Raw genomic sequence first — 20,072 nt, 5'->3', positions numbered from 1 at the left:
CTCGTTATTGCAACTTTATATCTCCTGATTAGGATTTTATACCTTTGTGACCTTGTTTCTCTAAATTGGCTTTATAAATTCCTATTTTTACTTTTTATGTCGAAATGTGACTTTTATTAATTTTTTTCCACTTTGGGGTGGAAACAGGTTTCTATACATTTACCATCAAGTCACTACAACCACGTGTGTGTGTGTGTGTGTTTGTGTGCGTGAGTATGAATGTACAGTATATATGTACTGTATGTATCTAATATTCCAGTCATTTAGAGGTAAAAGCAAAAGTTTTGACCGTACAATTAAGTTACCCAAAGAAAGTGATAGGACATAGAAATGCTGCAATTGCGTAGTCATAATGTCCGATTTATTCATGGAACACATGACATTTACAGGAAGACCTCTAAACAGGAACCTGGTCAGGAAAAGAGCTGTTGCGCCACATTAAAGCAGTAATCAGAACGAAAGTGAATCATACAGGGGCTAAGGTGTGCCTCCCATCTGTGCGGTCCTGATGTCTTTCAGCGGGGGTCAAAAGGTCACAGTCCTGCTGCACACTGTAAGATTCGGAATGAAGAGTCTGTGTTATGTTCAGATCAACAAATCACAGTAGACAAAATTGTATATAAACCTTAATGCACTCACTTTTCAATACTAAAATGAGACCCTGAAGTTGTTTTAGCAAAAGTCTTGATATCAGAATGATTTATAAGCCTCTGACAAACATGGTCAAGATCGTTACACAATTAATAGCCCCGTAACACTAGTCTTTTCTAAGACACGAGTGTAATCACATCACAGAAACTCGTCCAAAAGCACTAATCCTTCTTTATTTTGTAAGCTGATAGAGCGACCATATGCCCCTACATATCACTCACTCAATTTAAGGTGAAACCAACCTGACCTCCCCTCCCCAAAATAGTGTTATGTTTCCAAGGTCTAATATTAATCTGTACTTTTCCCCCCTCAGGATTAGGCCACAGCACTCCCCCACTCTTCTCCTTTCCACTTAGACGGGTATTATTGCCATAGATGCACTCAGATTAGTCATGTGTTTATGTTGACAGCGGCTGTATCTGGATTAGATCATGCTTGTGGGACACAGGGGATGGGATGTTTGTGTCCGTCTGCATGCACATCAAGGGCCCCTGTCTCGTTTGACCTGCACCTATAGTCTCCCCATGCTAGACTGACAATAGGTCAGACAAGACCCTTGCATGCAGACTTCACATGCAGACTTCCATTGTCCTGAGACGTAGAGTGGGCCAGACACAGAGGGGGTGGAACGGGTGCAGCTCGATGGACCGAGAATGGTGACAATGACAATATGGGACCAAGCAACATCATAGGTGTCATAAAAAAAGTAGTTTGAAGAAAGTTTGAGTCAGAAATGCCAAAGCAGTTGTCCTTTTTATGACAGTGTCAGACTGCAACACATGCAATATTAATAAAATGCATCGTATTGATCATTGTTTCCAGTGTCTCACCCTGGAGGGTAGTTCGTACTGAGATTGTGTCTCTCGCAGTGTTGCAAGATGTACTTAGGCAACAGTATATGTGTGTGTGTGTGTGTGTGTGCGTTGGTTTGTTGGGGAGGTTACTAGGAGCTCACGTGGTCACTGTATGGTAAACCTTTCCTCAGGTTTTTGTTGACTCATTCTCTCAGTTCTCTTTTATATTTCCAAGAATTTGCTGATTTTAAACTAACTTTGCCTAGACTAAACAGTCACTCTCGTCTATGTGAGGGGCTGATGATGTGGCAGAACTTCCCTCTTTCCATCCTGTGCCCACAGGTATTTTGTCAGCAGTCTATGTTCTGTGTTTTTGTGGCATAATCAGGCCTAACTAGTTGTTCAGTACTAGAAAAGACTCAGACCATTGAGTGTCGTCTTCTTCTTGACATTTTCCATCTGAAAGATCAGTGGTCTCTGATGACCTGTCAAAATTATTGGTAAAACTATATCGAGTCAACGCATTTATTTTTTCTGCTTTCAAGTTTTCTGAAAGCAGTAAACTCCCCCTGACTGATGATGGAACAGAAGGTTTTGCTCTTTGTAAAAGCTGTGGTAGTTTGATTTGATTGATCTGGTTCTTCAATGGGTAATTTTTTTATTTTATTTTTTTTTTGTCACACAGGGTGGATCAATAGTTGACAGAATTAATTGAATCTTTTCACATTTTTTAAAGACATTCCTTTATTACTATTTTTCAGTGATGCCAAAACAAACATCTAACTAGCAGTAATGATTAAGTCCTAACAATTTAACAAATGTGCATTCAGGGTAAACGATGAAGAGAGCCAGAGGAATCTTTTTATATGAGACAAAGGGATCATTTGGGAACAGAAGTATGTGGGTGAAACGTAAGAATATGAGGTCACGTTGGTTTCTATCATTGTGAATGGCAGTTAGAGAATCAGGAATTGAATATATGCCGTTTTATCCTCGGAATGTATTAGTAAGAAATCTCGCGAGGGGAGCTGATTCCAGTCAAAGTGAATGAGTAATACAGCAGAACTTCTGCTGCCAATTGACACCAGCACACACAGGACGATTAGCTGAGCACCGTCCTTGTTATACTGGAATCTTTCGTTTACCTCTCCAGAAAATAGGTCATAGTGTCATAGAATACAAAAAAAAAAAATAATCGACACGAATACATTTCTAGGTTAGGGTTTTATTCTGTCGACTATGATCCAATTTCACGCCACACTTTTCAGCCGCACAAACACGCATTCATAAAAAAAAAATGCATGAAGAGGGGAAAAGATTATTACGTATTTTTTTATTATTATTATTATTATTATTATTATTATTATTATTATTATTACATGCATCATGCGCAACGAGGGATTTACAAGTGCGCAATGCTCAAGCAATGTCTAAATAAAATCGATTAATATAAACGCCTCTAGTGAAATCCAATTGGTCTTTAATGACTACATCGAACAGCACGGGTATTTTATTGGTCAATCAGTAATCCATACCACAAAAAAAAAAAAAAAAAAAAAAAAAAAAAAAAAAAAAAAAAACAAAGAGAGAAAAAAAGGGAGGGTAGCCTCATTTTTTTCACACTGTACCAATCAGAGTGCTTTTAATAAATCAAGGAGTGTTGAATTAAAATGAAAGATTAACAGCTAAAGGATATTGAAGAAAAGAGGGAAACGTTTAAATATATATATATATATATATATATATATATATATATATAGATATAGATATAGATAGATAGATAGATAGATAGATAGATAGATAGATAGATAGATAGATTTTGGTGGAAATTATTGATTCTTGATCACCTGCTGCAACGAATTCATCACGTCTGGCTTGGAATCTGTCCCATAACGTCATTACACTATCACATTTAATTGCTCTGTGCACCCTGGAGCCCGTAAGCAGTCCGTATTTTTACAGTACATCGCATATACAACATAGGCATGCTAATATGCAACACTGATCACCGTGCGAGATCAGAAGTAACAATGAAATGTCAGGTGAAAGAGCTCGCGCGCGCACACACCACACACAGGTGAGCTACCTGTCAGATCCCTGCAGCACCGGAAGCCTCTTATTCATCCTTTCAGCTCCTCTTCCTTAAGATCATGCTGTCGATGTTCGAGTTGTAGCCATTCGTACTCTGTTCCGCTTGCATTATAGAATGTCCACCGCCTCACCTTTCCAAACTCCCACCTGTGTTGCAGAACGATAGACGCGAGCACCTGATGTAGTTCATCAGACGACCTCAGTGTTTCTCCATCTATCCCACCGTGTGAAGATAGGTGGCGTGTGTGTCAGAGTCTCGGAGCGCAAAAGTAAAAGAGAGAGCGCAGAAATGTCATCTGAAGAGGCGGAACACGTCAGTGCGTCCTCAGGTTTGTTCCGTGTTGTGGCTCACAGAGATCAGTCCAAACCTGTCCAACAGGAATAACGGTCCCTCATTATAGAGCAGAGTCCTCCTCAGCGCTCCAAACATCTCTGTGGCGTTTTCCTCCCCTCTAACCGACTCTTTGGGGGAATTTTCATATAGAATCGGGTAGGTGAGCCTGTTTCGTGTGTACTTGAGTCCTTGTGGATGCTTTTTATACACCCTATTTGACTTTTTAACCCCCTCCCTAATATGAGATTGCAAATCAACTCGGCTTCAGCCGGCGCAGGTGAGAAAGGTGCGCGCGCCTCACGGATGCTGACACACCGGCAGCTTCACGCAAGGATAATGATGAGGAGGAGGATGTCGCTCGTTATATTTATTTGTGCATGTTTACGCGTCTGTCATAAACGGGTGCGTTCCCTTTAGACAACAACATAAGAACCCTTTTCAGATCCGTGTCTCTCTTAAGTCTTATTTTAGGTGTTAGTTACAAGAGTTTTAGTATAAATATTTAGACATATTTGATTGAGAAAAAAAAATAGATCCACAGAATCCACAAATTTTCCGAGACTTACCTTTTCTGTGATGAAAGGGTAATGTAGAATTTTTGTTTGTTTATAATGCTTGGATTCTCTTTGTTTTTTAAGAATTTCCCTGCACAATGCTGGAATGTATTATTATTATTATATATATATTTTTTTTTACATTATGGTAAGATGACAACTACAGATGCAAGATGTATTATAAGTAATTATTAGAAAAATAAATGCCACACGTAGCTAATGTTTTGGTTATTTAAAAAAATAAATAAACAAATAAATAAATAAATATATGAATTAATTAACACTATTTTTTCCTTTAGTATTTTAAAACATAAACTAACGACATTTTTAATGACAATCCCAAGCAAAAGTAAATATACTTGAAATTCGGTCAGTCAGTGTAAGTCATACAACAGAAATCACGAAGCCAATTATTTATTTACATCGATCAGACTCACATAGAAAGCAGCCCACGAGATTAGAAGTTAAAGCTGATAGAGGGGGAGAAATGACAAACTACATAAATCATTTCCACTAAATCGAAGTTCCCGAAAACTTTCATTGCTTCTCATTCTGTTAAAATCTCTATACAACACATGCTTTATGGTGACTTGAAGGTGTCGGTGTGTCCGTCCCCCTTCATTGGCGCACTCACGCGCTGCTGTCCGATCATACACACAGACACGCACGCACACACACACACTTCAAAAGATCAGACGACGCGCAGGACGCTCAGGGTCCCTCTCAACAAACCCTCCTGGATAACTTAATTCGGACTTCTCAGTCACTCTACCCCCCAAATATCATTTTCTCTCCTGTGAGCGACACACATCCTCCTTCCTGTCCTAAGAGTCCAATTGTTGCCGTGTGTGTGTTGCTTGCTAGATCTTGGATGAAGGAGCGGAGCCCATGCGGACTGCTGCCATCTGACCCACTCTTATCAATGAAGCAGGAGATCATGGCGGAGGGTCCCCGGTGTAAGAGGAGAAAACAGGCCAACCCGAGGAGAAAGAACGGTGAGAAAGTGACTTTCGGCGAAAAACTGAACTCCGGCTTGTTCTCGCGTCTTTAAAACAGTTGGATTTGGGTGAGATTGTGCGTTGTCAAATTAAGTGCTGTCCAGAAGAGTGCGGAAAACTCAGCGACAGTGTAAACTATTCTCTTGTGTGCTTAAGGTATAAATCTACTGGCTTAAAGTGTTTTCATTGCAGTGGAAATGTTTAAGTTGTAACAGAGTAAGAGTTAGTGGGAGAGTTCAGATATGAGCCTTTATTATCTCACAGCACAAAACCGTTATGTGTGAGAGAGTGCGTGCGCGCTCGCGTGTCATTCGCTGGACACAATACGGCTCTAAAATATCTTTAAATGTTTCAGAAAGTTGTTTTGAGTGTTTTATGCGATTTGAAAACCGTTTTAGTTATACTTGTTATAGACTTCTGTCTTTGCTGAAGTTGTAAAGGATGAAGTATTGCTACAGGTTATGTGCTCGGACACTTTTCGTCCCTTTCTTAATTTATAAATATAGGCACAAGTGTTATGACCTATTGAACACATGCCTTTTGGTTTGTGTCGAAGGCATTATTGAAGCAAATTTAAGTGACTAATGTTTTTGTTGGAATCCTAAGAAAAAAAAGACGAAAAGTCCTGGTAGCCTACAATAGTACTGGCTTGAGCAGCATGTTAGACACAAAGAAAAACAAACTTCAAAATCTTCAAAGATCTTCAGGCTATCATTCACCCTGTCATGTCCTTCTTTTATTGATAACAATATTTTTTTTTGTAAGAACTGTAATCAGAACAGAGCGTTAGATTTTTTTTTTTTAAAACACTTGTTTTTCAATCTGTAAACACAATCTCTATTTATGTTTTATATATATATATATCCTACATGTAAATATTGCTTTGGTTATTTTTGGAGTGGCATTTACACATTTTCCCGGATCCTGTTAGTTATGTTTGACCTCGATACCTTATTAAATGCGATCTATTGATTTGATAAAAATCGATGCAGCGTGTCGCGGAGTGTATGACACTAAATAAAGTCGATGGGTTGAACCTTATTTTCAAATAGGGGCAAAAATGAGTGAAGCGGTCAATCTGAAATTATTGATTCGGATTGGAAGACAAATGCATTATGTTGACTTTATGATTATTTTAAGCTGCTAGGGGAAAACATTTTTGCTCACTTATTTAACTTTTGGATACACTATACTTAGTAGGCTTTTCATTATTTTAATGACAGAAAATGTTTGAGGAGTATAAGGAGAGGACTGGATAAATAAGTGATGACTTTGAAACGAGTCTTAAATGGGACGTGAGTTGAGTAAAATGTTTTGAATCGTCTTAACAGGCCGTTACAATAGAAATGCAAATAATAGAAGTAAAACACACACATTAATGATATTGACTAGCTGTATACCTTTCTGTTGAAAAACTTCGCTTTTAAGCCTACATACAATTATTACAAATTATTCAGCAGACTTTATTATTATTTTGCATGAACCATTAGTCATGAGCATTTATTATGAAATGTATAAATTGTTTTCTTACTTTATTGACTCATTAACGCAATTGTTTAAAAACAAACACACATTTTACCCAATTTAAACAATTCCCTGAATATTACAATGACAGATTCGTTAAATAATGGATCCACATTTATTTTTATTTTTATTTTTATTTGTATTATTATTATTATTATTATTATTTATATATAGTTTAGGTCCTCTTCTCTCACAACGCGGCCCCACCCCGCTGTTTCGAGGGCCCAATGGGAGGTCACATTAGGCCCTATGTGAAACTTGATCCGCTCTCTGGCTGAAGTTGTGTTGTGGTTGTCATTTACCCTCCCACACCCCCAACCTCCCCCCTTTTTTTCACAACACGTCACATCCAGCTGTGAGGGCCAGCTTGACAAAACTGTCAGAGGAACGAGACTGTAAAGTTGCAGCATTCTAGAGATTTTCATGGTTCTGTTGTTGTGTCGATTTCTCTTTAATGAGAGATCACTGTAAGCTTGTTGTGATGTTCAGCCGCATTGGTTTATAATTTTTCTCTGGTTTGTCCTGTTATTAGGCATAATTTTTATATGATGCATACTATCACTTTAAAATTTCTTTTTGATTCATTCTTGTTTGTTGGCTTGTTATGAAACTGATGCTAGAGCTGCTATTACAAATTATCAGAAGCCTTTGTAAGAAGTCACTGTATTGAGTCACAGCAGTTAACAGATTAAATCACTTGTTTCTTTGAAAGGAACATTGTGTGATATTTGTTCGGATGGCATAAAGAGGCTAGCAGGTTCACTGAGACAAAGCGCAAAGACAATGGCTTGTCATTGGGGCATCTCATGGCATGCTCTTATAATCAGCAGTACCAGGGTGTCTAGTGTACTGTCTTTGGCACACATCGCACACAACCGGGCATTGTGAATGCAGCTGCGGCAGATACCTTTCACCCTCCTTCTTTAGCCACTTCCTACTAAATACGTCTTTTCAAAAAATAAAAAATAAAATAAAAAAAATTCTCACAATTAATTATTCACACATTTACAAATAGAGGCCTCACCCTCTAAAACACATGTACACACCAATCTCAAGTAGCTCTCCAGCAGTACCATCATCTGTGCTGACCTGAATGCCTTTCATATCTGCTATGCCATGTTTCAGCCACCCCCTTTCCTTCACTCTCTCTCTCTCTCTCTCTCTCTCTCTCTCTCTATTTTACCTCTCTCACTCCCTCTCTCCCTCCTCCACAACACACCCCCTCAGTAAACACCCCCGAGGGCAGAACAAAGAAAAGGAGCTCCTCTCCTCCTTCTTAATCACAATTCAGCCCTTTCACTGCTGCCAGGCCACTCTCTCGCTTTCAGCATCCCAAAGCCAGAGATGAAAAGAGTGCAAAAAGAGAAAGGGGAAAGGGAATGCAAGAGCGACCAAGTGAGGAGAGAAAAGGTGGAAATTATGATCTAGAGCTAGAGGTATAAAGGTAGAGTGACATAACTTTGGTGCCTCTTTGCGATTGTTAAACTCCCTTGGTTACGCTACCCATGCTGGTCAACTGCTCCGCCAAGGGATGGGGTCCTCACTAATGGCTAGATAATGTTACTGGATGCCAGTCTGGAACTATTAACAGCCAAATAGCAGACGAGAGAGAGAAATAGGGAGGGACTTTGAGACCCCCCCCCCCCCCAAAAAAAAAAAAAAAGAGATAGAGATAGACACTGATAAGGTTAGCAAGAATTGAGTGAGATAAAACAAGTTAGTGTGTGTATACTGGAGAGGATCTGGGGGCCAGTTAAATGGAGGGGCTAGCAATAGATTGTTTTATGGACCCAAAATAAATATCACAAGTGCTTGAGACCATGCAGAATCCATTTTTAAAGTGCTGCAACAGGCGTTAGGTGTTAGATGTTTATGTTGTCACTTTGTAGCAATATCATACGCTCAGTTTTACCTCGCTCATTTTGACTAGCTTCTGTTGGTTATATTTTTTTTCCCCCACTCCACCCCTAAAGTTGCCATACATCTGCCATATTCAAGATAAGCCAACGACCCAGATATAGAGATAAGAGAAACGAGACGTTGGTCTTTAGAGATCCGTGGATTTGTATGGGTGGCGGGACAGATGCCACTCTCAGGACCGCCACTTTCTAGCAGACCATCGCTTTCACAAAGTGAGACAAAACATCCAGTCAGGGGCCAAACGCCTGTGCCTTTTCACTGACAGACAAGACATCCATTATTGTGTCTTTCATTCACTTTTCCCCCTGTACCTCAATAGGTCAGGGATCACAAATGCAAATCCACAGGCATACCGAGAGAGAGAGGGAACGTAAGAATACTCAAATGCACCATGTGATATGAATTCTTAATTTTATCTGTTTCGCTCCTTCCCCCCCTAGACTTTTTTTTTTTTTTTGCTAAGAAAAGGAGATTATCTGTACACCTTCATTCAAGTCCCCTCCCCTTTCAGCTGGGCCAAGCTGTTCAGGATTTAGGCCGATTTACTTCAGCAAACACCTATGGACACTGGGGAGGGGACGGACCCTGCTTGGAAAGAGGGGGTCCTTTGTTTGCTGGGGTGCAGAAGGCCTAATGCTTCACCGGGCGGCCGTATTATCGTATTAAGCTGTATGCTGGTGGCCCAGGGAGGCTGGTTAAAGCTAAATCAGTCTGCTATCTGCCTAAGACAAGGGAACATACATTAGTGTAGAGATGTGCCCCCATTGTGTGCCTCAAACTTCTTCTCTGGACATGATAGATTAGATGGTTCTAGGTAGAGGAGTTGTCTCTGAAGCATCTGCAAAAAGTACATTGGTACATGCCTGTATAATGAGCTCCCGCAAAAGCTTGTGATATTTTTGAATATTTGCTAGGAGATGCTTAGATTCCTATATACTTTGTGGCAGGAAACTGTCTAACCGTGGCATAACTATGGTGTTTTTATTCCAAGTTAAGCCCATCCCCCATTTTTTTTCTTTCTCCAAGCTAGTGCAGAGAGCTTTATCTGACTCTGTTCTCCTAACATCTGTCACCGCTAAGAGGGACAGGAGAACACCACCGGAGGCTTCGTTAGTCCTGCGTCACTTGTGACTAACCAGAATGGGCAATTCACAGTAGCGAGTCTGTTCCCTCCTCTTTTCTCTTGCTCTCCCACTCTCTAATAGATGATAGAGCTTCAAATGCTACAGCTCTTGTTTTATGCACTCCATTACTACATTGGGTGTTGGTAGTTGGCCTAAGAGTGCCAAAAACACCCACACCGGCCATGATGACCAAGATAGTGTGTAATGTCTCCGTAGTCAGAGGCTGTACTTTACAAGTTATCTGTTGTAGTTCAAGGTGCTCAGCCGTGGAATTGTATGTTTGCGGTTCAAGGTGACTGACAGAGTTTGTTGTGCATCTTCCCTCTAACTAACTATGTGCACATTTTCTTCACGAGTGAGTGCTGAGTAGCGCTGTGACATTTTGTGGTGCCAAATTGCCTTTAGCCTAAACAGTGAAGATTTACCAAGGTCAATAATGAGGTATGTCACTGCAGGCAGCAGAAACAACAGTCCTGGTGATAATGAATAGGACTAAGGTTAAGCTCGACTAGGATGTGTGTGCGTTGTTGTGAATGGAACTTTCTATATGGAAAATCGATAAGCTTCTGATAAAAGTTGTTTTTTTTAAAGCATTTAACCCCTCTATTTTTCATCCTTCCTTGACAGTTTGGAATCATGGTTAATTGTTCCCTCAAGTCTGGCTTATGTTTGCCTACACATATGGATGCTCTCTCACACACCCCACACGTACACCGTACACACTCACATGGACATGTCCGGTTTGATTAGTGGAACACCTCCGGCAAGGTCATAGACACACGGAACAATCAATAACGGATCGGTGGATTAAGGTGTCATGACATCTGTGGACCCAGACCTCCCATGTATGGGTGAATGCCTCTTAAAGCTCACTCTGTTGACAATGTTCCCGCCCTAATGCCAGATCTATATTACAGACCCACAGAGTCTGTGTCCATGGGCTGCGGCCTTGCTGACAGTCATCTGTGTTTGAAGGTTTCCCCTCACCGAGCTGCGAGGAAAACACAGGCTGCATCTGTTGACGCATATCTTCCCTTTGCTGTGATGAGGGTGGAGATGTTGGCCTGTGATACGGTAGTTAAGTAATTGGAATAGATTGGTCTCAGAGATTAGCTTGAGTGTAATGGCCTCTTTCATTCTGACCCACTGCTCTGAGATCAGACTAAACATGCACGTCTATGTCGGAAGGGCCAATACCTGTAATTTCCTCAGTCTTGTTATCTAAAGACATTCTTATTCAGTCATCTATTTGCATCATAAAAGTGAAAGTAAAAGCGCTGGCATTGGGCTCTGACATTTTCCTATGGCACAGATGTGGATTCCAGATGGTGAAAGGGTGGTATGTGCTTTTCCCAGTGCTTGCTTGGGACATAGGGGCTGCGCCATAAGCATATGTCAACCTGCTACCTAAGGAAATGAACAGTATTGAGGAATTACTCCTGACAACATTTCTTCTATGCCTCCTGTTTAACAGACAGGCCGTGTTTGTAGCACCTCATTCCCCGTCATTCCTTGAATCTGCTGTGTCTTATCATTATCTGAGGTGAAGTTGTGAAAGCAGTCACTGAGCTCTGCCTTATCCTTTTTACTGCTTCTCCAACTGTCCACCAGCATGGCTCTTGTCTGAGATTATAGGGCACAACTTTTTTTGAGGGTTGGAGGTCTAGCAATTACAGTAATGAGGAGACTTTCTACTCACAGAAGCCATGGCCTGATTGTAGTGCTGACTTGCTGCCTTTCAAGTCGATAACTCCTGGCCCACAACCTCGGGCAAGGCATGACTGCTCCTTATCAGGGAGGATGTCCTGTGCTTTACATTCCTGGGCTAAATGATTCTCTTCCTTAGTGTAAGCGCTAGCACTCAGGAGGATTGGATCTGATGGCCCCGTCAAAGCAGCCTCTGGTCGCTAAAAATGAAATGTTAGCATGGACTTTGCACACTTCAACCAGTGCATTTATTCATGTTAGGGAATCTGAGCTGTTCAAAGGTGTGTGAAGTAAAGTTTATTTAACAGAGAGTGTGCGATTTTAGTTATATTTTAGATTTGAAAATGTAGAAGTGAGCAGGGTCTGGTCTGTTTCTACATGACCTTGGCTGTGAAGTACTGAATTTGTAAATTACCTGACTGAATGATGGGAGACTTCCTTATATTGATGTACATGGTTCCCTGAGGGTCTACTGTAACTGAATGATGTCAGGCCTTAATAGTCCAATTGCTAGGTAGTAGTGGGATTGAATTGCCATGTGTGTCACAGATCCAGATGGTACAACTGAACCCACCTTTTGAGGCTGGCAAAATCACAGGTCTTAATGCCATCATCTTTTCAAGTATTACAATGGGCCAGGCCTCGTTATTACCAGTGGTGGCCTCTTTGGCGAGACTTCCATAAAGAAAGTGTTCCTCAGCAATTAAAGCTAATGAAATATTCATGTGTGGCACCTTCTTCAGCCATCCTCACAAATGAGCAAGCCATCCCCCCACCCCCCACCCCCAGCTTTATTATGGTGGTAGCCTGGCATGTCTGCAATTAGTGCGCTGTCTAGCAGCGCTGGCTGGGTATGGCGGGTAGCAATTGGCGGAGAGGGGAGGGGAGTGTTAGGGATGTTGGAGGGTTCACGTGATGCTGTGGGAAGGTACACAGGAAGTGGAAAAGGGGAAGGACTGAGCAAGCCATTTGTAATGCGAAGGTGGCACCGCCTGCTGATTCACTTCACACACCAGCTTTTGTGCAAACATGCAGGGAAGCAAGGATAGTCATGCTTGTGTTGAGGTGTGAGACAATGAGTTATTACATGTTTTGTGAGGAATACTTATTGATGGCTGAGAGGTTATTTTCTCAGTTTCACAATGCCTTTAGTTTGGATGTGATGTCTCCAGTATTGGAAACTCCTCTTGTCACGTTATATTAGAAAGAAAGACACCTTCTTTTGTTTTAAAAAAAAACACTGCTCACTCAGGCCACTAGTTGATCTTTTACACAAGCACACACAGCAAGTTTCTTTCTCTTCTTCCTTCATTCTTTCTCCAATGTCTCACACATAAAGACAGATGGACACGAATATCCATGACAATGTTGTTTTGTTAAGGCAAAGAAAAAGGTGGGAGGAAACACTGAATAATTGTTTATCCAAGCGATCAAACTTTACCTGTGAACTCTCCAGTTATATAAAACACTACTTTTTTCATTCAAGACTTCAGCATTACTTTACTTTTTTTTTTTTTATAGCACCAATCCTAAATTTGCATTAACCAAAAACTTCACCCATCTCCACATCAACCTGGAGAGGCCTTTGTCACTTTATGAGGTTTTCACTTTGCCAGTGACCCTTTTGCATCTCAATGAGGTGCTGTACCCTCTCCTCCCTCATTCCCACGCAACGAGGCCTTATCCATGGCGCACCTTTCCTTGAAGCTCTGTGAGAAGTCCCGTGCATCCTCCAAACCGGCCGGCCCTGCCGTGTTTACTGTGGGATTAGGGGGTGGAGGGGGCGGCTGCGGGAGGGTCCGGGGGCAGCTGAGGAAGAGGTAGCCATGGGAAGGGCCCCCCAAAGGCATGGAATGCCGGTGAGGTCAGCAGGGGTTGGTGCGGGGGGAACCAAAGAAGCTCTCCGGGGATGGAGCAGGTGCTTTTGTGTAGTCCGTCAGGCATCAAAGACGTGACGAGGCTGAAAAGGTTATTGCTGGCACTGCAAAGTGAAACACACACACACACATTTTTTTTTTTTGGCTCTGTACTTGTGAGAGTGGGTGCAGGAGTGAAAGTGAAGGCTGGCTCCCATGCTCTGGTGTTCAGAGGTCACATTTTGTACCTGAATGGGCTCCAAAGGAAGAGAGGTCCATGGCAAATGCTCAAAGTAAAGTTTTCCGCTCCGTAACGGCCTGTCTGCAAGCCTGTCATCACAAATGCACTTCATTCAGACACATATGGGGCTCGAATGTACCATCAATCGCTAAGATGACAGTCAAATTAATCGTACCTATGTGTTTAGTTAACCAAGGTCCAGTGATCTTGTTAGGCTAAACTACATTCCGCTAGCTTTGAAACATCTCTTTAGTTTTGTTAAGGTTAATAAAGTGTATTAACTTTGTTATTTATAATTATCACTATAGATTTTTTTTTTCCAATAAAGTCATTGAGTTTTTTTTTTTTTTTTTTTTTGAAACATACAGAAAGGACAGTATTCAAATAATTTTGTTGTTAGTTTTTTTGTTTGTTTTCAGTTTCAGGGACTGCTACTGCTCTGACATGGCACTGGGTCAAAAAGCCCAGTCAGGCATAATGCTGAGGAGTCTTTGCAGCCTATAGCGACAAATTGTCTTGCCTCTCCCTGCATTTGACGTCCCAGCTTCACCCAATCATGCACCTCATGTCTTTTTTTCTATCTCTGTTAGGATAGGCGAAGCAGGAGGAGGAGGTGAGGTGAGGAAGCAGGGGGGCGGTGGGTTTCAGTTGTTGCAGGTTGCGTCATGGGACCCGCGGTGTCCCCTTTTGTGCAGCACGTCAAATGTGGTTAACATGCGGCCATTTATCTGCAAACCCCCTGGGTTTACAATGGCCTTGCTGTGTGTGTGTATATGCAGAGGGGGAGGAAATGGTGGGCTTAGCATCGGAGCGTTCCCATTCTCTTTCCCTGTCGCCGTCACCTCCCCTCCTCCCCTCATTTCTCCTCTTGGCTGCACACAACCCCTCAGTCATTGTTTCGTTCTTTTTTATTTCTCTCCCCTGGGGTGCTGTGTGGAGCGACTAGGTCAGGCGGCATCTGACAAGGTGCTTCAGAATGTTGTGAGCTCCCGTGAGACGGATTGTTCCCCGCAAAACGCGGTGTATACTGCCAGGGTGAGAAAAAGAAGTAACGCTTCAATTCCCAACAGCACCTAAGCATATTGCACAGTGCAGAGTCAGATCCAAAAGACCCCCCATGTCACTTAGTCATTCTTTAAGGCTGTTTCATTTCTGAAATGTGAAAGGTTCCTCATATCGTGAGGTCCTTCAAAACAAAATCATAGTCAGCGTGACAGTTATGGCTCTTTCGATTACCTAGTTTGTTTTGCCTGAGCTAAGCCTCCTTTTCAGCAGTTCTGTGCCAATAGAAGTGACATGCATGCATTTCACAGGTAACAAGATTACTCAGACCGGTGATTGACTCATTTGCCAAGGGAGCTGTTGAAATAACCGCACAGGAGCTCGATGTGAGATTTGTTAATTTTATTTCTTCAGACATGATACAGTCAAACAGAAACCTATGCTGTCGGTTCTGATAAACTGCCTTTTCTGTTTGTGTATGTCTACCCTAGAGACAGCAGATGCAAAAGGGTCAAAGGCCAGTGTAATGATATAAGTGATATAAGGATGTAAATGCATTTTTCCATTGAGGTTTCTCTCTTTGCCCTGGTATGTGTCCACTGGCTTATATCTATCACAGTCTGATGACTTTGAGAGATGACTAAAACAGAAGATTGATAAACAGTTTGCCATGAACTCAAAAACATCTTCACTTGACAGAATAATGCATTAGAATAGAAATGAAATAGGTGGAACTGAATTGCTTTTTGCTGAGATATTTGTTATTGTAAAGCCAGCTCATTTTAGGTTGGACGAGTCACTGCTTCAAACATTGTGCTTGTACATGTTGTTTTCCTTAGAATGGGTGGTTACTGTCCCTGGAGGCGAAGAGCTCTGAGAAGCCACAGAGAGCACTACCATTTTTATTTTCCATGTTCTCCCTAAAAATACACCACAGTACATCCCTGCATTTTTGCGGAGTCCCGATGGTTGGATTTTTGTGTTTTAATCCCATGTCATGTAAGTGCAGCTGATTTGTTTGGGTCCGGCCAATAATTTCCCATTCCATCTGATTAAAGGAAGAGTAGTTTACATTAGCAGTGCCAACAAAAAGCTTTGGCCAAAAATGTTCCAGGAACCTCCCAACTGACAGTTAATGTTATCTATAAATTTGTCCAATTAACCTATTTACCCATGTCCACTTGTTGCTGCTTTTTACCTTAATTTTCTTTTCTTTCAGCTAAGCATACTGTCAACAGCACATTTGCATCACATAAACAGTTTCCAAGCCAGCCCCACACTTATTTCCCATGACTGCAGGGGCGAATGTCTTTGGACTTGCTTTCTTATTGTGGTTCTGAGTTAACTAACACAGAATAATCTGATGTTTTTGTAGCTGCTTGATTACAAATATTTGCTGGAAAGCAGCTTTTTTTGTCAAAAGTCGCAGGTTTATGCATGAAATAGTTACTCACTCATAATGTTTCTCAATATAGGAAGTGGCATTTAACAGTCATACCCCATAAGATAAGTACGGTCGAAACAGTGTGCTCCAGCTGTCTATTGCTACTCGACTGACGGCAATCAGCAGCGAGCTGTTGACACATGGCCATCTGTAAACATTTAAAAGGATGAGTTTGCTAACAGTCTCTCCCTTTTAATTAAAGACCCGAGATGGCGCCCACACTTTTCCACAGGTTATGTGATAACTGCACCTCTCTGTGAAGAATGAGAAGGTCTGTTGACGTCTTCTCCAAAACACTCGAGCAAGGGTGGAGATTCAGCCGTGTCCTAAATTAGGCCCTCTGGCGTGAGCCAGTACAATGCGCAGGAAACTTCCTGTTGCATTGATTTGAACTGGGCTGTATTGATACACACTCATTCTCATCTGAAATGAACTGGAGCGAATTAGATGAGGTATCATTGACCTTTAAGATGACACACTTTGCATTTGCTTGGCTTCCTACGATCACGCAAAAGTAGCCTTTTTTTTTTTCTTTTTTTTGCTAAGGTTGTCATAATAGTGAGTTACTGTACATGATGAGTCGTTTTTTTATGGCAGTCACTGCTGAAACTCTTTCGGTCTGCCAACCAAGTGCACAGGGTGAAAGCAAATAAACAAGTAAACAATGTGGGGTGAGACAGGAGACAGGACAGGGAGGGAGGTGGAAAGAGTGGGCGTTCAAGATGCATTGAGGAATCCTTCTGGGTCACCATGTCAACCAGTTCACCTGAAACTAATGCCCCAGCAGACACTCTCCCTTATGCAGGGCCCTAATGAATATGAGGTTGGCGTGGGAAAGAAGACAGGGAGGCATAAATAGGTGACCCACTAGGACAGGGTGGGGGTCATACCTCTTGTCTAAGGGGTCTTTTGTTAGGATGTCTAAGACATGGGAATTAGTAAGACCATAACGTTGTGGGTTATGGCTGGTTTGTTATGAACAGCTTGACCCATGGATTAACAGTGTTCTAATTATATACTCCATATGATGTATGTTATAAATAAAGTTTTTTTTTTTCTTGTTTAATTTGTATCTTTTTTGCATTCTACGAGCTTTAAACTTCAGTGAAGTTTTCACTTCAAGCATTGTGTATTTTCTTGACTGTTTTGTTTGTTATTTTATGATCCTTTAAGTAATAAGATGCAGGAAACATTGCAAAGTGGGGGAAAAAAAAACTATGAATCCTACGAATATAATACAGGCTGAAGTCAGTTTGTAGATGTAGTCTGTATTAGTTCATATTGACCACGCCGATCACATGGTGTAATCCCTGTCAAACTGGAAATCTAGGTTAAATGCAAATTGATTCAAGCCATACCAGACGGTAATTAACATGTTAGCTGTGTATACGAGCACTAGACCAGAAAGTCATTCATTAAGATATGGTTATGTCTACAGTTACTATTCAAACCAGTTATTTTTGAAAGCAATTATTTTTTGAATGCTCCATAGAGTGAGAGTCAAAACTGTCCGATAATTTATTTTTGTCTAAATATCCTCTGGGATATATATACCGGTATATATAAATGGTGAATGTAAATATTATTATTAATATGCTAATTACAATGATGTGCCTGGTCGTCATTTTAAATCTGTATGCACTAATTCTCTCTTTCTTTTTTCTCTTTCTCCCTCGGTGCTGGTGTTTATCTCATCTGTCCATCGACACAGGTAAGAACATCTTCATATATGCACACTTTTCACAAGAGCTAAAAGCCTGTTTGTCGTTGTCTTCTGGTTAAAGACGCCTTTAAGAAAGCTTTAGACTTCCTCTTTATTATACTTCCTCTGCTGCACAGTAACAGTCACAATTGCATTACGGTTTAGCTAATTATTTGACTCGTACTTGATAAGCAGCCTCACTGTTCTTCACTGCTGTGTGAAGTCTATATTTCACATCCAGCTGTTCATACGTGATGAAAAACTGTGCTTGTGTGGAGCTGTGTTGTCTATTATTAGATCTTAACTAGCTACAAGTTCACCATACTTCTAGATTGGCATTGTGATAACTGACATCAGGAAACCATGACTTTCTTGATTTCGAAAATAAATTTTGATCACTGTCCACAGTTTGAGTCCGATAGAAGCTTTCTCAAACATATCTAAATAAACAACACTCTAAACAAACATATTTTGAGTGTTTACTGGACACACTGCAAGCACTTTCTTGTCTTGTGCCATTAGCTTTTGGTTATGAGTATAGGAAACAACTTTTCAGTCTTTCAGAGGCGATTTCACAAGTGGAAGTACCTGTCTTGCTGTATATAAGGGATGTGACACTACAAAACCTAAAGTTGCTTTTCATAGCAGCTAACTGAATGATTCATATTAAACCGTTATAATAAAAGATGCATGGTTTCACGTGCAAGGCAACAATATCTCTTTCCACCTGGGGAAATGAATAAATCCCGTTTCCCAACTGTGCAAAATCTGTTCTTTAATGTGTAGCACAGCCTAGCCTGCATCACGTGGGTGGGCTGATGTTCTTCCCACTAAAAATCTAGGATACTTTTCTGTGCTTTTTTTTTTTTTTTTTTTGCCTGGCTGAGGAATGCATTCCCTCACCAAGATCGGAGAAATCTTCGGAATCACTGAAGAGGTGTCCCCAAGGAAGCTGGGAATGATTTGTAAAATATAACCCATAACTCAAATTGGTTATGGAAAAATAATTGAAACATTTTGTTTGATTTAGTGATGTAGTTTTATTTTACCGTTTTACCGTCAAATATATATTTTTTGTCTGTCCTTGGGTAATACAAAGCAAACACATAATATGATATAATACAGTATAACATAATAATTTATGTTATTAAATTATTTTATTTCACCTAGGGACAGACAGCACAATTTTAGAATAAAAAAATAAATAAGCTTAAAAACAACAAAACTATAAAAACTACATTTATTTTTATATTTATTTTACATATCTCTGTTGAATATTTATAATTCATAGTTATTAATATATCATATATCAAATCATATAATATATTATAAAACAATACGTCGGTTTTCTTCAGTAGGCCTACAATCTTTTTTTTTTTCTTTTTTTTTTTTGTCAGACTACAATCATTATGTCCGTGAACATATTTTTGTGAAGTTGGATCATTTTATTGTTGTATTGTTGTTCATTGTAATTTCATCATTCCGTCCAGCACGTATACATATTTATCAGACTATATTTGGCCTTGACATTATGCACATGCTCTGAAGGAAGACTTGAAAGTCAAACGGAGGTAGATTTATCAAATATTTAATTGCATGTATACTGTAACAAACTACATATACAAACATGTTTAGTGACAAAAGTTTAAACAGGGATGAGAAAATAATATTAGTGTCATTTTGAATCTTCACCTATTACATGGTTTGGTTCTTAGACTGTTCTAGACTCAAGACTGTTCCACACCTTTACCACAGAAGCTGACAGTGAAGGCTATTTTGAAAAGTGATGCTTGGGAGCTGATACAACTGAATTTACAGTGTGAACACACAGAAGAAGTGGTGTTAAAGTGCTTCCTACATACATGTGTTGAGTGTGTAACAGACCTCATGAAGGATTGTGGCTGAAGAAAAACAAGACCAGTGTTTCGGGGGAGTAAAATGTGGAAATGCGCAGAGAGCGTATGCATGAGGATGGGTGTGTGAGGTACAAAGAGCGTTTGCAGATAAAAGCTGGAAGTCATTCTGCCTTTTAGCGACACTTCTATTTCAGATACGATAATGTCCTCACACAATCCCTTTTTCTGCTGCGCTATCAAGACTCTTAAAAGCGACTAGTGCTCTTAAAACTAT

General features: G+C 40.5%; 1 protein-coding gene and 1 long non-coding RNA gene across 4 annotated transcripts in view; one reads left to right on the top strand and one right to left on the bottom strand.

The window, feature by feature from the left end:
* Nucleotides 1-342: 342 nt before the first annotated feature.
* LOC113053253 (uncharacterized) lies at nt 343-3,685 on the bottom strand. The gene is made up of 2 exons (XR_003277203.1): nt 3,532-3,685; nt 343-551 (listed from the first exon to the last, which is right to left on the bottom strand). It is a non-coding gene; the product is annotated as an uncharacterized LOC113053253 (long non-coding RNA).
* A 192-nt stretch (nt 3,686-3,877) lies between these two features.
* LOC113053251 (zinc finger E-box-binding homeobox 2-like) overlaps nt 3,878-20,072 on the top strand; it is a 48,659-nt gene continuing 32,464 nt past the window's right edge. The window contains exons 1-2 of one of the 3 annotated variants that reach the window (XM_026218120.1): nt 3,878-4,026; nt 5,289-5,419. In XM_026218120.1, the coding sequence (XP_026073905.1) occupies nt 5,296-5,419 (124 nt within the window). In that variant the 5' untranslated portion in view covers nt 3,878-4,026; nt 5,289-5,295. Of the gene's footprint in view, nt 4,027-4,895; nt 5,420-20,072 lie in introns of those variants that run through there. The other 2 variants (XM_026218121.1, XM_026218119.1) reach the window with 2 other exon arrangements.

The sequence above is a fragment of the Carassius auratus genome, chromosome 34 (assembly GCF_003368295.1).
Source record: "Carassius auratus strain Wakin chromosome 34, ASM336829v1, whole genome shotgun sequence".
In the NCBI taxonomy this organism is placed as follows: Eukaryota; Metazoa; Chordata; class Actinopteri; order Cypriniformes; family Cyprinidae; genus Carassius; species Carassius auratus.
This window is presented reverse-complemented; position numbering and strand designations above follow the sequence as displayed.